Source organism: Macaca fascicularis, chromosome 11 (assembly GCF_037993035.2).
Source record: "Macaca fascicularis isolate 582-1 chromosome 11, T2T-MFA8v1.1".
Classification (NCBI taxonomy): domain Eukaryota; kingdom Metazoa; phylum Chordata; class Mammalia; order Primates; family Cercopithecidae; genus Macaca; species Macaca fascicularis.
In genome coordinates this window covers 108,876,407-108,893,194 of record NC_088385.1, presented here as the reverse complement: position 1 = coordinate 108,893,194, position 16,788 = coordinate 108,876,407, and the positions used below count along the sequence as shown (strand labels likewise).

General features: G+C 46.5%; 1 protein-coding gene across 7 annotated transcripts in view; it reads right to left on the bottom strand.

The window, feature by feature from the left end:
- DRAM1 (DNA damage regulated autophagy modulator 1) overlaps positions 1–13,768 on the bottom strand; it is a 47,244-nt gene extending 33,476 nt beyond the window's left edge. For 3 of the 7 annotated variants that reach the window (XM_074007626.1, XM_005572024.3, XM_074007629.1), the window contains exon 1: positions 12,399–12,736. Coding sequence is in view for 3 of the 7 variants with exons in the window: in XM_005572024.3 (XP_005572081.1) it covers positions 12,399–12,529 (131 nt within the window). In the remaining 4 variants the exon portion in view is untranslated. Of the gene's footprint in view, positions 1–1,603; positions 1,736–9,240; positions 9,358–12,398 lie in introns of those variants that run through there. The other 4 variants (XM_074007625.1, XM_074007628.1, XR_010579549.2 and 1 more) reach the window with 4 other exon arrangements.
- Positions 13,769–16,788: the final 3,020 nt, after the last annotated feature.

The window sequence follows — 16,788 nt, the reverse complement described above, 5'->3', positions numbered from 1 at the left end:
ATTCAGTGAGAAGAAAAGAATTTGTTGTACCCAAATGACAGGGAAAATTTAAATCAGAGGAGAAATTATATATTTACAGTAGACTCAGGCTGCAGAACACTGCATCCATCACCCTCAATTAATTTTGGGGCTGCAAAAGTTTGGGATCTTCACTTTTCTTATTTTGTTTTTCTTAGAATTAACTAATTTCATGTGCTTGTGAAGTCAATATTCAATTATAAATGATCATCTCAAAAATAATCCTTTTCGGCCAGGTACAGTGGCTCACGCCTGTAATCCTAACATTTTGGGAGGCTGAGGTGGGTGGATCACCTGAGGTCAAGAGTTCGAGACCAGCCTGACCAACATGGCGAAACCTCATCTTTACTAAAAAACACAAAAATTAGCTGGGCATGGTGGCGGACGCCTGTAATCCCATCTACTTGGGAGACTGAGCCAGGAGAATCACTGGAACCCAGGAGGAGGAGGCTGCAGTGAGTTGAGATCACACTATTGCACTCCAGCCTGGGCAACAGAGCAAAAACTCTGTCTCAAAACAACAATAATAATAATACTTTTCTAGCTAAAGGTTTTAAATGGCATGCCTGCCTTTTCATCTTTGTGACACTATAGATTAGAAATACTATGAGGTTATAATCACTGCACTGTAAAAACTGATATTACCATCATGTCAGAATATGTGATTTTATGCACACAGCCCTCATTAATTGAGTATTTTTTATCGTGATACCCATTGTTACAGCTGAACTGGAAAGCCAATATCACCATTGCCTGAAATTCTGTGTCGTCTCAGTAATCAAAAAAGTAGGCCGGGCGCAGTGGCTCAAGCCTGTAATCCCAGTACTTTGGGAGGCCGAGACGGGTGGATCACTAGGTCAGAAGATCGAGACCATCCTGGCTAACACGGTGAAACCCCGTCTCTACTAAAAAATACAAAAAACTAGCTGGGCGAGGTGGCGGGCGCCTGTAGTCCCAGCTACTCAGGAGGCTGAGGCAGGAGAATGGCCCGAACCCGGGAGGCGGAGCTTGCAGTGAGCTGAGATCCGGCCACTGCACTCCAGCCTGGGTGACAGAGCGAGACTCCGCCTCAAAAAAAATAAAAAAATAAAAATAAAATAAAAAATAAAAAAAAAGTAATCAAAAAAGTTGGTTTAAGCAAAAGTCATCAAAAATTAGGGCCAGGCACAGTGGCTCATGCCTGTAATCCCAGGACTTTGGGAGGCCAAGGCAGGCAGATCACTTGAGGTCAGGAGTTCGAGACCAGCCTGGCCAACATGATGAAACCCCATCTCTACTAAAAATACAAAAATTAGCCATGCGTGGTGGTGGGCGCCTGTAATCTCAGCTACTTGGGAGGCTGAGGCATAAGAATTGCTTAAACCCGTGAGGCAGAGGTTGCAGTGAGCTTGGATTGTGCCACTACACTCCAGCCTGGATGACAAGAGTTAGACTCTGTTTCAAAAAAGAAAAAAGAAAAAAAGGAAAAAAAAAAAAGATGCCAGTAGTGAGTACTTAAAAAAGTCTTAAAAATTGTATGAATGAATACATACCACAAACATTTTATTTTAACTTGAAGTGTATCAATGTATATTAATTTGCCTACCTGTGGATGTAGACCAGTGCCGTTACAAGAGTATGGGTCCACTATGTCTTCTTGGCATATACATCACATCTACTTTGAATCATCTCATTTCCAACTTTGGTTTCTTTAAAGTGGCAGGAAGTCTTAAAAACACTTTTGAAGCAATTTGAATTCAGACTCTTTCCAGTTTTCCTTATACCAGTTTCCTAAATATTTACAGTTGTCAGATCAATTACTAAAAGGACTGCAAATTTTTTTTGGACAATTTGTCTCTTTTTAATCTTGCCAAAGCATTCAACCAATTTTTTTTTTGTTGTTGTTGTTTTAAGATGGAGTTTCACTCTTGTCGCCCAGGCTGGAGTGCAATGGCACAATCTCAGCTCACTGCAACCTCTGCCTCCCAGATTCAAGCGACTCTCCTGCCTCAGCCTCCCGAGTAGCTGGGATTACAGGCGTGTGCCACCATGCCTGGCTAATTTTGTATTTTTAATAGAGATGGGGTTTCACCATGTTGGCCAGGCTGGTATTGAACTCCTGACCTCAAGTGATCCGCCCGCCTCAGCCTCCCAAAGTGCTGGGATTACAGGCGTGAGCCACTGTGTCCGGCCCAAACAAATTTTTTTAGAAATTACAATTCTCTTTTTGCCTACACAGATCAACAGTTAATATGTGTTGCGTTAAGTCACACAGTTACAATACAAAATACAACTGGCATGAACATAAATATAATTTGGGAATAAACACAATTGGCATTTGATAAGAATACAAAGACATGGGTAAGAGAAGCAAGTACCTACAGAGTGGCCCTCACAGGAAGGAGTTGTGAGGGATCATTGGCTTCAGTCAGTGCATTTTTCAAAGAACGAATTCATCAGTTAACCCAGCAAGTTGATTAAGTTGAGGCTACTAAATAAAAGAGCTTCTGATATTACATTCACATATAAAGCGATCACTTCTAAAATTAGCTCCCAACCAAACATCCTTTCCTATCCAGACCAATGTGGACGGCCCCCTTCATAATACTAATAGCAAGTGCTTCTACATATTATGTTCTTCCACCAGAGTGTTAATGAGTTTTCTGTGAGTTCATGTTAATAATGAAGTACGTGCAATTATTAACCAATAGAGAAGCAGAGAGACGTCAAGTAACCTGTCCAAAGTTCTACGGTTGGGACACATAATAGAGCCATACCCTAATCCAGGCTGTCTGTTGCAAAGTTGTTGCTCTTAATCATGCTATGTTCCCTCTTAGTATTATTATTAAATATTGTAAATAGTCAACAATGCAAGTCAAATCAACCACAAACTGGGACCGCAAATCTTCTGAAACACAAGGATTTCATTTCTAATTGTGCTGGAAAACAGAACTGCAACCAAAGTCAATGAACAATGAGGTGCTGGCAGAATCAGTTAACAATTAAAGAGGAGGAAACTAACAAGGTTAATGAAACAGGACCATATGACACAAATTATCTTGTTCAACATTCAACCAATATTTACCAAGTGCCTGCAATGTGTCAGGCTCTGTCACAAATGCTATAGACAAACCCCAAATCTCTATCCTCATGGAGCGTATATTTTGTGTGAGACAGGCAATAAACAAGATCAATATCTTTACATACAGATTAAGAATGGCCACTGGAAGGCCAGGCGCGGTGGCTCACGCCTATAATCCTAGGAATTTTGGAGGCAGAGGCGGGCAGATCACTTGAGGCCAGGAGTTCGAGACCAGACTGGCCAACATGGTGAAACGCTGTCTCTACTAAAAATACAAAAAATTAGCTGGACATGGTGGCAGGAGCCTGTAGTCCCGGCTACTCAGGAGGCTGACACAGGAGAATTGCTTGAACTGGGAGGCAGAGGTTGCAGTGAGCTGAGGTCATGCCACTGCACTCCAGCCTGGGCGACAGAGCAAAGTTCTGTCTAAAAAAAAAAAAAAGTCCATTGGGAAAATTGGAGTCTTCAGACATTTTTGCAAAAATGAACCTCTTCATATGCCCCTTCAAAAGCTAAATGTAGTTAATGGGAAACCTGGTATTAAACCACTCATAGACAACCTGCTTCTGGGGCAGAGGTTCGTAGTAGCAAAGCAGCTCCCTCCCTTGCTATGAGCTACTGAAAGTCAGCGCTTGACACCAGGGTTTATAAAAAACAAAAAGAGAAGGAAACTTTCCTTAAAAAGTTAAATGTGAAATGAAAGACTTACTATAATATAATCATAAAACTATTTTTCTGTATTGGAAAAAGAATGCAAGGCTGGGCGCGGTGACCCACGCCTGTAATCCCAGCACTTTGGGAGGCCAAGGCGGGAGTTCAAGACCAGCCTGACCAACAGAGAGAAACCCCATCTCTACTAAAAGTACAAAATTAGCCGGCGAGGCCGGGCGCGGTGGCTCATGCCAGTAATCCCAACACTTTGGGAGGCCGAGGCCAGTGGAACACCTGAAGTCAGGAGTCCGGGCCCGGCCAACATGGTGAAACCCTGTCTCAACTAAAAATACAAAAATTGGCTGGGCATGGTAGCAGGTGCCTGTAATTCCAGCTACTCAGGGGGCTGAGGCAGGAGAATCTTTTGAACCTGGGAGGCAGAGGTTGCAGTGAGCCGAGATCGCGCCATTGCACTTGAGCCTGGGGGATAAGAGTGAGACTTCGTCTCAAAAAAAAAAAAAAAAAAAAAAAAATTAGCCGGGGCAAGGTGGCACATGCCTCTAATCACAGCTACTCGGGAGGCTGAGGTGGGAGAATAGCTTGAACCGGGAGGCAGGAGGTTGCAGTGAGCCGAGAGTGTGCCATTGCACTCCAGCCTGGGCAACAAAAGTGAAACTCCACCTCAAAAAAAAAAAAAGCATTTTCTCTATAAAGATATTTTATCTATAAAGATCAGCATCTGAAGAATTAACACATACTTGTCATAACCCAAAATTTGTGATTGTTATATAAATGTAAGTTAAACTCGTTATTTTCCTAATTGTTAGTATCATTTTTGAAGTTAAAGACCTGACCAAACTTCTTTTACTTCATTTACTCTGCAATTTTGTTCCCCTTTTTAAAGTGGCTTGATTCTAGGTGACCCAGTTTTCTGTCATCAACTACTGAGCAGAGAGTGTGGGGTCATGAGGTAGAACAATGTGGGTGGCCAAAGGCCGCAATCTATGCCACAAAACTGTATTCACACAGAAAGTGAGACGTGCTAATAAAGAGAAAAGCCAGGATCTAGAATTGGCAACACTGAAGAGTAAAGGATCACAGAATATCATGAGCAAGATATCATGGCAAGAGACACATGCCAAAAAGAAGATGGAAGACAGTGGTCTACAAGCTGGAAAAAGTTAATAATTTGATAAGAAACTATAACAAGGTAAGCGTGATTCGGCTTGAGAATGTGGGTGTGGCTTTGTGCAACTCTTTTTTTTTTTTTTTTTTTTTTTTTTTTTTGAGACAGGGGTGTCGCTCTGTCACCCAAGCTGGAGTGCAACAGTGTGATCACAGATCACTGCAGCCTCAGACTCCAGGCTCAAGTGATCCTCCCACCTCAGCCTCCTGAGTAGGCGGGACTATTGTAGAGACAGAGTTGCACCATATTGCCCATGGCTGGTCTCAAACTCCTGGACTCAAGTGATCAGCCCACTTCAGCCTCCCAAAGTGTGGGATTACAGGCATGAGGCACCACACCCAAGTGCAAATCTAAACTAATTTTTTGAGGTTAGCTTGTATTTGTCCTTCCTTTTGATATGCTTTTGTTAATGGTTTCAGAATAAGAAATATCACTTTAGGCCGGGGGCGGTGGCTCAAGCCTGTAATCCCAGCACTTTGGGAGGCCGAGACGGGTGGATCACGAGGTCAGCAGATCGAGACCATCCTGGCTAACACGGTGAAACCCCGTCTCTCCTAAAAAAACACAAAAAACTAGCCGGGCGAGGTGGCGGGCGCCTGTAGTCCCAGCTACTCGGGAGGCTGAGGCAGGAGAATGGCGTAAACCCGGGAGGCGGAGTTTGCAGTAAGCTGAGATTCGGCCATGGCACTCCAGCCTGGGCGATAGAGCGAGACTCCGTCTCAAAAAAAAAAAAAAAAAGAAAAAGAAATATTACTTTATGCTATTCTAACTTGTTATATCTCATGGTGGTTGGGCCCATTTTTTTTTTTTTTTTTTTTTTTTTTTGAGACGGAGTCTCGCTCTGTCGCCCAAGCTGGAGTGCAGTGGCGCCATCTCGGCTCTCTGCAAGTTCCGCCTCCTGGATTTACGCCATTCTCCTGCCTCAGCCTCCTGAGTAGCTGGGACTACAGGCGCCCGCCACTGCACCCAGCTAATTTTTTGTATTTTTAGTAGAGACGGGGTTTCACCGTGGTCTCCATCTACTGACCTTGTGATCCCCCGCCTCGGCCTCCCAAAGTGCTGGGATTACAGGCGTGAGCCACCGCGCCCGGCCAGGCCCATATTTTTAATTTTTTTTTTTTTTTTTTGAGACGGAGTCTCGCTCTGTCGCCCAGGCTGGAGTGCAGTGGTGCAATCTCGGCCCACTGCAACCTCCACCTCCCGGGTTCAAGCGATTCTCCTGCCTCAGCCTCCCAAGTAGCTGGGACTACAGGCGCACGCCACCACGCCCAGCTAATTTTTGTATTTTTAGTAGAGATGGGTTTTCACGACGTTGGCCAGAATGGTCGCGATCTCTTGACCTCATGATCTGCCCACTTTGGCCTCCCAAAGTGCTGGGATTATAGGCGTGAGTGAGCCACTGCGCCCAGCCTCATGTTTTTAATTTAATTTTCTGATAGGAAACCCATTCATTTGGCTAAAAAATAAAACAAAAAGGTATGGCTTATAATCATCCTTTCTCCTCATCTGCCAATGTCTCACTGACCTTGACCTACTACTCCCTCCATCACACACAGATAAACCACTTTTATTTGTTTCTTTATGCAAGCTAATGCAAATACATATTATTTTTCTCCTCTTTTTTCTCCACTAATGAGAACATACATTGTTCTGCATCTTGCTTTTTCCCATGTAACAATGTATCTTGGAGATTTTTCCATACAAGTGTATTGACGTAAAAAGAATCTGCTAGGTACAGAGAGCTTTCACTTGAGGTATCCTTTAATAAATAAACCACATTTATTTAGGCAATTCTCTACTGATGGTCATTTGTAGTTTCCAATCTTTTGTTATTCAAAGCAATGCCCTGAGTAACATTGTAGAAATGCCATTCTTCACATGGGCATGTATACCTATAGGATAAATTTCCAAAAAAAAATGGCTGTTGCATCAAATGTGTGTGTGTATCTGTCATATCCATAGATATTGCCCAAGTCCCACCATGGAGACTGAAATCAGTTCACGTTCCTGTAAGCAATGTAGGAAAGAGACTGTTTCCCCATATTCTCACCAGTACTAGTATCAAACATTTGGGTTTCTGCTAACCTAGTAGATCACAACTGGCATCAGTGAGTTTTAATTTGAATATTTATTCCTATTCATAAAGTTGAATATCTTTTCATATGTCTAAGAACCATTTGCCAATTTATCCAATATGCTGAAGAATAACAATGTTACAAGGAGAAAGCATCTGATAAGAAAGCTGATTGTAAATGTCATACTGGGGAGAGGTCCTCCTTATGGTTGTGGCTCTTATTTAAAGTGTTCAACTGTGCTAAAAACATCAGACCATCAGAAAGGCTGAACAATGTTAGAATGTAAAAGGAAACTCATCCTGAGGACTTCCGATCACCAGCCACCAAACTGAATGGCCATGTCAAGCTTTTCCTTATGGGATCTGCCCTGTCCTGGGGTAAAGAGTGAGTACCCAAGAAATACTCATTCAGCAAATACTGAGAGCTTTCATCGATCTTACAATCCAGTGAAGGGAGACAGAAAATAAACATAATGAATAAGTTAAATCACATGATTTGTTAGAAGGTGATAGGTGCTATGGTGAATAATAAGATTGGATATGGGGACCAGTAGTGGTCAGGTGCGATTTTTAAAAAAGGTGATAAGGGGCCGGGTGCGGTGGCTCAAGCCTGTAATGCCAGCACTTTGGGAGGCCGAGACGGGCGGATCACGAGGTCAGGAGATCGAGACCATCCTGGCTAACACGGTGAAACCCCGTCTCTACTAAAAAATACAAAAAACTAGCCGGGCGCGGTGGCAGGCGCCTGTAGTCCCAACTACTCGGGAGGCTGAGGCAGGAGAATGGCGTGAACCCGGGAGGCGGAGCTTGCAGTGAGCTGAGATCCGGCCACTGCACTCCAGCCTGGGCGGTAGAGCGAGACTCCGTCTCAAAAAAAAAAAAAAAAAAAAAAAAAAGGTGATAAGGGCAGGTCTCATCAAGATGATAACATTTGAATAAAGGAGGTAAGTGAAAAAGTCTGCAGGAAGGTAACATTTGAACAAAAGAGGTAAGTGAAAAATAGCTGCAGGAAGAACACTTGGCAGAGGGAATAGCCACCGCAAAGGCCTTGAGAAGGAGGGGTGCTTGATGTGTTAAGACACAAGGCCAGTGTGGTTGAAGGGAAGTACAAAGGGTAGGGGTAGAGGAGAGCAGGAGGTGATGAGCTAAGACAGATACTGTCAGCCTGGGATGGGGGTGCACACTTTTAATCCCAGGTACTCAGGAGGCTGAGGTCAGGTGATTGCTTGAGCCCTAGAGTTCAAGACCAGCCTGAGCAACATAGCAAGACCCCATCTCAAAAAAAAAAAAAAAGAGAGAGAGAGAGAGATAAGGTTGAATATTTCAGGGCCAGTGGATAAATGTAGAGTTACTTCCATCACTTCTCTATGTCTGGTTCTTTTTTTCTTTTTCTTTTTTTTTTTTTTTTTTTTTTTGAGAAAGAGTCTCACTCAGTCAACCAGGCTGGAGTGCAGTGGCATAATCTCAGTTCACTGCAACCTCTAGCTCCCAGTTTCAAATGATTCTCATGCCTCAGCCTCCTGAGTAGCTGGGCTCACAGGCATGTGCCACCACGCTCAGCTAACTTTTTGTATTTTTAGTAGAGACCGCGCCCGGCCTTCTTCTCTATGTGTGGTTCTTACCCACATCTTGTTGCTGCACCAAGGACTTGTTTTCTAGGAGTGGGCAGAGGCAATCTAGTGCTCCGGCTGCTCAGGTAAGCAGAGAGCAAACAACCTAAAAGCCCCAGGCACACATGGGCAATCAATACATATGTTTGTTGTGTGTTGGCTGAGAACTCCTGGCAACCAAGGGGCAATTCCATGCCTTTTTCTCCTGTAACTCTGCTTTTCCTGAAGGCTTCCTTGGTAAATTGTAAACCCTTTCCTTGTAGGGTCTGTGATTTGAGCATCTCACAAGTGGTTCACCTTGTCAGCTTATTTTTCCATTTCTGAATGTCTCCCATTTCAAGTTCACCTTGGAGTGATATTAATCACAACTACATCAGACACCTTCATGAACATTCAAAACCTGCCTTTACAGCCTGACCAATGAATATCACACATGATCTGTCCTCAGTCTTCAGATCTGGGACAAACATGGCTATTGTTTTCTCAATAAGAAGCACTGCAGGCTGGGCGCGGTGGCTCACCCCTGTAATCCCAACACTTTAGGAGGCTGAGGCAGGTGGATCATCTGAGGTCAGGAGTTCGAGACCAGCCTGGCCAACATGGTGAAACCCCGTCTCTGCTAAAAATACAAAAAAATTACCTGGGTGTGGTGGCAGGTGCCTGTAATCCCAGCTACTTGGGAGGCTGAGTCAGGAGAATTTCTTGAACCAGGAGGTGGAGGTTGCAGTGAGCCAAGATTGCACCATTGCACTCCAGCCTGGGCGACAAAGCAAGACTCTGTCTTAAAAAAAAAAAGGAAGCATTGCAGGACACAGCAAGATGCCATCTCTACAAATACAAAAAGAATTAAAAATTAGCTGGGCATGGTTGTGCATGCCGGTCTACAGTCCCCAACTATTCAGGAGGCTGAGGTGGGAGGATCAATGGAGCCCAGGAGGTGGAGGATGCAGTGAGCTGTGATCCCACCACCTCACTACAGATTGGGCAACAGAGTGAGACTTTGTCTGAAAAAACAAACAAACAAACAAAAGAAGCAGCACTGCAGGTAGAGTAGTTCTTTACTTTACTTTTTTTTTTTTTTTTTTTCCCCCTGAGACGGAGTCTCGCTCTGTCACCAGGCTGGAGTGTAGTGGCTCTATCTTGGCTTACTGCAACCTCTGCCTCCCGGGTTCAATCAATTCTGCCCCAGCCTCCCGAGTAGCTGGGACACCACGTCCAGCTAATTTTTGCATTTTTAGTAGAGATGGGGTTTCACCATGTTGGCCAGGATGGTCTCGATCTCTTGACCTCGTGATCCGCCCACCTCGGCCTCCCAAAGTGCTGGGATTACAGGTGTGAGCCACCGCGCCCAGCCAAGCAGCTCTTTACTTTTTCTTTTTGTTTTTTTGTTTTTTGAGACGGAGTCTCGCTCTGTTGCCCAGGCTGGCGTGCAGTGGCCGGATCTCAGCTCACTGCAAGCTCTGCTTTACGCCATTCTCCTGCCTCAGCCTCCTGAGTAGCTGGGACTACAGGCGCTGGCCACCTCGCCTGGCTAGTTTTTTTTATTTTTTTTAGTAGAGACGGGGTTTCACCGCGTTAGCCAGGATGGTCTTGATCTCCTGACCTCGTGATCCGCCCGTCTCGGCCTCCCAAAGTGCTGGGATTACAGGCTTGAGCCACCGCGCCCGGCCACAGCTCTTTACTTTTACACAAGTCTAGAAGGATCTATCCTGCTTCAGAAGCAGGATGATGGCACTTGGGCCTGAGATGTGCCATGAGAAACCAAGCCTAGGTTTCTTCCAAGCATAATACCACATGGGAGGGCCAGGCGTGGTGGCTTACTCCTATAATCCCAACACTTTGGGAGGCCAAAGCAGAGGGACTGTTTGAGCTCAAGAGTTTAAGACCAGCCTAGGCAATATAGTGAGACCTTGAATCTACTGAAAATAAAAAATAATAATAATAAATGGAAAAAAAACAAAAGGCCAGATGGGAACATCTTCTCAATATAAATAACATCTCTTCTTTCATAGGTACTTCAAATTTGCTTCTGTGTACTATTCTACCTATTGCTCTCTTCCCTGCATCTTTTAAATGCTAGTTCCCCGGGTACGGTGGCTCACACTTATAAATCCCAGCACTTTGGGAGGCCAAGGCAGAAGGATCACTTGAGGTCAGGAATTTGAGACCAGCCTGACCAACATAGTGAAACCCTGTCTCTACTAAAAATACAAAAAAATTAAACCAGGTGTGGTGGTGCATGCCTGTAATCTCAGCTAGTCAGGAGGCTGAGGCAGGAGAATCGCTTGAACCAGGGAGGCAGAGGTTGCAGTGAGCCGAGATTGCGGCACTGCACTCCAGCCTAGGTGACAGAACGAGACTCTGTCTCAAAAAAATAAATTTTTTTTTGGCCGGGCGCGGTGGCTCAAGCCTGTAATCCCAGCACTTTGGGAGGCCGAGACGGGCGGATCACGAGGTCAGGAGATCGAGACCATCCTGGCTAACATGGTGAAACCCCGTCTCTACTAAAAAATACAAAAAAAAAAAACTAGCCGGGGCGAGGTGGCGGGCGCCTGTAGTCCCAGCTACTCGGGAGGCTGAGGCAGGAGAATGGCGTAAACCCGGGAGGCGGAACTTGCAGTGAGCTGAGATCCGGCCACTGCACTCCAGCCCTGGCGACAGAGCGAGACTCCGTCTCAAAAAAATAAAATAAAATGAAATAAATAAAATAAAATAAAATAAATTTTTTTCAAAAAAATGCTAGTCCCTTCCTGCTTGATCTTTGTTTCCCCTTTCTCCACACTCCCCACCCCCGCCCCCAAAAAACGAAACAAACAAACAAACAAAAACCAAAAAAAAAAAAAAAAACCACAGAACATTGTTCACCAGACAGAATGGCTGCAGGGAAGAAGACGCCCTACATTTTCTATCATAGCAGTAACAAACCTTGGGTGTCACCAACCTTATTATCTGTTCACCAACCAATGCATGTCCAGAGGAGTCACACTACTTAGATAAGAATGGATCCCGCCACTATGAGAAAGGCACTGAGCTGGAACCCACATAGGAGGATCAGATCATTGTCCCTGGCACTGAAGTGCCCCTCAGGAAAGGTAGAGGCCAAAGCACAGGAAAACTGAATGCGTAAAATAATACAAAAGATGTCACAAGTTGTCGACAAGTTGAGGGCTTTGGGGTCACAGTGTCCAGAGGTGTCTGGTGCAGCTCCAGAGAATTTAAGCCAGACTTCCAAGGACCTGGGGGCGGCACAGTGTTGCTTTCTGCATGGCTGGGTGTGAATTCTGCTCCTACCATTAACTAGTGTGACATCAGTGTCACATTGATGATATTTCACCAATTTTACACCACGGCTCCCTTGCAGGAAAAATGAGCCCAAACACCCACTTCAAGGGATGTTGGGATGCAGAAGTGAAAATAGTGGCTGTTTAGCATATACCTGGATCTACCTCTTGTACAATATATATCATCTATCAGGACCCATCTTGTTCCAAATATCGCCTGAGAACGTCCTGCTGAGATTCTGTCCCATACCCAGACTGAAAGCTCTACCGTCTATCCTGAACCTCTCCTTGCTGCCACCCTGTTTCACGCTCCAGGTACAGGCAAAAGTGCTCAGCGCCCCACCCACTGCCTCCCTAAACATCCCAGGCTGTTGGGAGCACCTCTCCTCCTGCTCACACCTTAGCCTAACCACACGACGCCCCCAGCTGGGTCCGGACGTCTTCCCTCCCCATCAGCAGCGCTCCTTCTGGTCCCTGTGCCTGCTCCTGGGGCCCCGGCGCCCACCCTGCCTCTCACCTGATGTAGGGGAGGAAGGGGTTGACGTGCCCGGAGAGCACGGCGACCACGTAGGAGATGATGAAGGCGGCTGACGACCAGGTCACCAAGAGGAAGGGGACGAAAGCCATTCCCCTCAGGAAGCACAGCATCGCGCCGCCGCCGCCAACAGAGTGCTGCGCCCAGCCAGGCCAGGCGCCGGGTTGCTCCGGGCTGCCTGGAGGCGGCGGCCGGGCGCGGACGGTCACGGACGGTGGGAGGGGAGGCTCCGCGACGGCCGGGGCAGGCCCAGCCCCGGAGGGAGGGGAAGCGCGAGAAGCGGAGCGAGGTGGCGGGCGGCGAGGCTGCCGGGCCAGAGTGGGTGGGGCGCGGGCGGCCCGGGCTTGTTGCGAAACGAGTGAAGTCACAAAGCTGCCCGGCAGGGTCGGAGGCGCGCGGCGACCTCCCAGCGGACGCGACGCCGGAGCCGCCAGAGAGGACGCGGGGGTCGGGTTCCTTTCGCTTTTGGTTCGGACACTCGGCTGGGGCTGGGTTGGGCGCGGGCGGGCGGCCTGGGGTCACTGGCTGGGACGCCCACTCTGGCCTTCCCACCCTGGCCCTACCGCGCTGGCTCTTGCGCAACTCTGGAGAAAAGGATTTATTTCTCCCAACCCCTCCCTCCCGGGGGATTTCCGGAGTGCCGGGCCTCGCACCCCGCGGGCGTCCCCTCCGGGGTCCCGCCGCCGGCGCGTCGCGGCAGAGAGAGTGTCCACCGCGTGGTGACACCCACGCCATCCAGTCGCGCTACTGCTGCGGGGGTCGGGCAGAAGTGTTCAGTGAGGTTCGCCAGGCCACGGGGCGCAGATGTGGCTCCCACCTCAATGGTGAACACCCGAAAACCCAGACAGAGTGGGAACGAGTTGGGTGGAGAGTAGGCGGGTGGGGTGCGGTGCGTGCGGGTGGGACTGCGCTCCCACGGAGCCGGGAGGCCCATTGTGCTGCTTTCCAGCAGAGCGCAACTGGAGAATATTTCCTGGAAATAAGATTTCCCAGGCCGGGCACCATGAATAGCCATCACTCCTGGAATGCCATCACTTTGGGAGGCCGAGGTGCGAGGATCGCTTGAGCCTAAGAACTAGAGATCAGCCTGGGTAACATAGGGAAACCCCCATGCTACAAAAAAAAAAAAAAAAAGAAAATGTGGGGAAAAGAAAGAGATCAGCCTGTTACTGTGAAGTAGACATAAGAGACTCCATTTTGTTCTGTATTTGAGATGCTGTTAATCTGTGACTCTACCCCCAACCTTGTCCTTGCAAGAGACATGTGCTGTGGTAACTCAAGGTTTAATGGATTTTGGGCGTGCAGGGTGTGTCTTTGTTCCTAGAAAAGCTAGGTATTGTCCAAGGTTTATCCCCATGTGATAGGATGAAACAATGTTGCTAGAAGGTTTATCTCAAGGCACAGGATTTTCCTTTAAACTTATTCATGTCACAGAGATCCTTGTTCTTATGTCTTACTGCTAATTTCCTCCCTAAAAACGATCCTATTGTCCTGCTACTCCCTTATCTTTAAGATGGTAAAGATAATTATCTATAAATTCTAAGGGAACTCAGAGGCCGGTGCCGGCGTGGGTCCTCTGTAAGCTGAGCGCCGGTCCCCTGGGCCCCCGCTTTTCTTTCTCTATACTTTGTCTCTGTGTCTTACTTCTTTTCTCAAGTCTCTCGTTCCTAACGAGAAACACCCACAGGTGTGGAGGGGCAGGCCACCCCTTCAGAAAGAGAAAAGAAAAAAAAAAATTCCGGTTCCAGATACTCAGGAGACTGAGTTGGGAGGATCACTTGAGCCTTGGGGGTCGAGGCTGCAGTGAGCCTTTATCACACCACTTCGCTCAGCCTGGGTGACAGAGCAAGACCTTTTCTCAAAAAAAAAAAAAAAAAAAAAAAATTCTCTTTCTCCCCTCCGGGTTCTGGAGTAGCCCAGACTTGGAGCCTTGGCCTAAGATGATTAATGGTGACTTGATACGTTTCAAACCCTGTGAAAGGGATTTGTGTTCTGGAGGCACTTATAAGCACATGATTTTGATAATTTAGGGAGTCTGAGCCCAACATTTGTGGCCGAAATTGTTGGGTCATTGGTGACCAAAGGTCACCTTTCAGCCATATACACATTTCATGGGTGCCATGCTAGGCTACAAAGATGAAATAGTAATAGTACCCTCAGGACTAGGATACTGATCGATCAAAATAACAAAATTAGACCGGACGTGATGGCTCATGCCTGTAATCCTAGCACTTTGGGAGGCCAAGGTGGGTGGATCACCTGAGGTCAGGAGTTCAAGACCAGCCTGGCCAACATGGCGAAACCCCCCTCTCTACTAAAAATACAAAAGATTAACCAGGCACCATGGCTCTCGCCTGTAATCCCAGCTACTCAGGAGGCTTCAGCAGGAGAATTGCTTGAATCTGGGAGATGGAGGTTTTCTCAGTGAGCTGAGACCACACCACTGCACTTTAGCCTGGGTGACAGAGCGAGACTGTCTCAAAAATACAAAAAAAAAAAAAAAAAAAAAACAACAACAAAATTATGTTATGTGGTCTATTAAATGGAAAGGAGAGGATTTTAAAAAGTAAAGTAGAGACATGCCCAGAGCTGAGGGCCAGGGGCCCAGGCTCAGATGAAGGACCAGGGAGATTTTCTGACAGATGACCTCAGACTTTTCAAAAGGAAATAATTATTAACCAGGCAAAGAAAAATGAGATTAGGATTCCAAGCCCAGAAAACAACTGGAGGAAATGCATGCACAGAGCTTGCTTCCCTGGGACTATGAAAGCACTTAAATAAGTGTGAGGCAGCAAATGGAGAGAGGAACAAAGAGGCCAAGTCACCAAAGTCCTGCTGAGAATCTAGGATTATTTTTGGTATTAAGGAGAAACTAGGAACATGGGCAGACTAGTATTTCAAGAGATCACTGGCTGTGGAGTGAGTACCCACCATACAAAACAAAACAGAAAATTTTAAATAAGGCTTTTAAAAAATCACGAAAGCTGGCCAGGCATGGTAGCTCGCAGTTCTATAATCCCAACGCTTTGGGAGGCCAAAGCCAGGACAATATAGTGAGACCCGCCCCCATATCTACAAAAAATTTAAAAATTAACTGGGTGTGGTGGTGCATAACCTACGGTTCCAGCTACACAAGAGGCTTAGGTGGGAGGATCACTTGAGCCTGGAGTTCAAGGCTGCAGTGAGCTATGATCACACCACTGAACTCCAGCCTGGACCACAGATTGAGACTCTATTTCAAAAACAAATAAATAGAAATTTTAAAATGGTCAGGTGCAGTGTAATCCCAGCACTTTGGGAGGTTGAGGCAGGCACATGACCTGAGGTCAAGAGTTCGAGACCAGCCTGGCCAATATGGTGAAGCCCCACCTCTACTGAAAATACAAAAATTAGCTGGGCATGGTGGTGTGTGCCTGTAATCCCAGTTACTCGGAAAGCTAAGGCATGAGAATTACTTGAACCTGGGAAGCAGAGATTGCAGTTGAGCTGAGATAGCAGCCACTGAACTTCAGCCTGGTCAATAGAGCGAGACCCTGTCAAAAAAAAAATGGCCAGGCTCTGTGGCTCACACCTGTAATTCCAGCACTTTGAGAGGGAGAGGCGGGCAGATCATGAGGTCAGGAGTTTAAGACCAACCTGGTCAACATGGTGAAACCCCATCATTGCTAAAAAATACGAAAATTAGCCAGGCGTGGTGGTGGGCGCCTGTAATCCCAGCTACTCAGGAGGCTGAGGCAGGAGAATTGCTTGAACCCGGGAGGCAGAGGTTGCAGTGAGCAGAGACCGTGCCATTGCACTCCAGCCTGGGCGACAGAGACTCGGTCTTTAAATAAATAAATGAATAAAATTTAAAAATAAAAAATAAAAATCACAAAAGCTAGCAACCATGGTTTCACTGTAATCTCTACCTAGGTTTCTATGTTCTGAAAATCACTCTGTTCCTTCCCTTTTTCCCTTTCCTGCCCAGCTACTGATTCATCAAATAAAAAAAAAAAAAAAAAAAAACCTCTCCCTAAGCAAAGAAATTATAATGTCAAAGAGAATTCACCTGATCATCTTACCCTTATGTAATTCCCTGAATTAAGCAATTCAATTGGCTAATCACTTTTAACACAAATATAAGAATTGTCTGGCCGGGCGCGGTGGCTCACGCCTTAATCCCAGCACTTTGGGAGGCCGAGGTAGGTGGATCACGAGGTCAGGGAATCAAGACCATCCTGGCTAATGCGGTGAAAACCCGTCTCTACTAAAAATGCAAAAAATTAGCCGGGGGTGGTGGCGGGCGCCTGTAGTCCCAGCTACTCGGGAGGCTGAGGCAGGAGAATGGCCTGAACCTGGGAAGTAGAGCTTGCAGTGAGCCGAGATTGGGCCA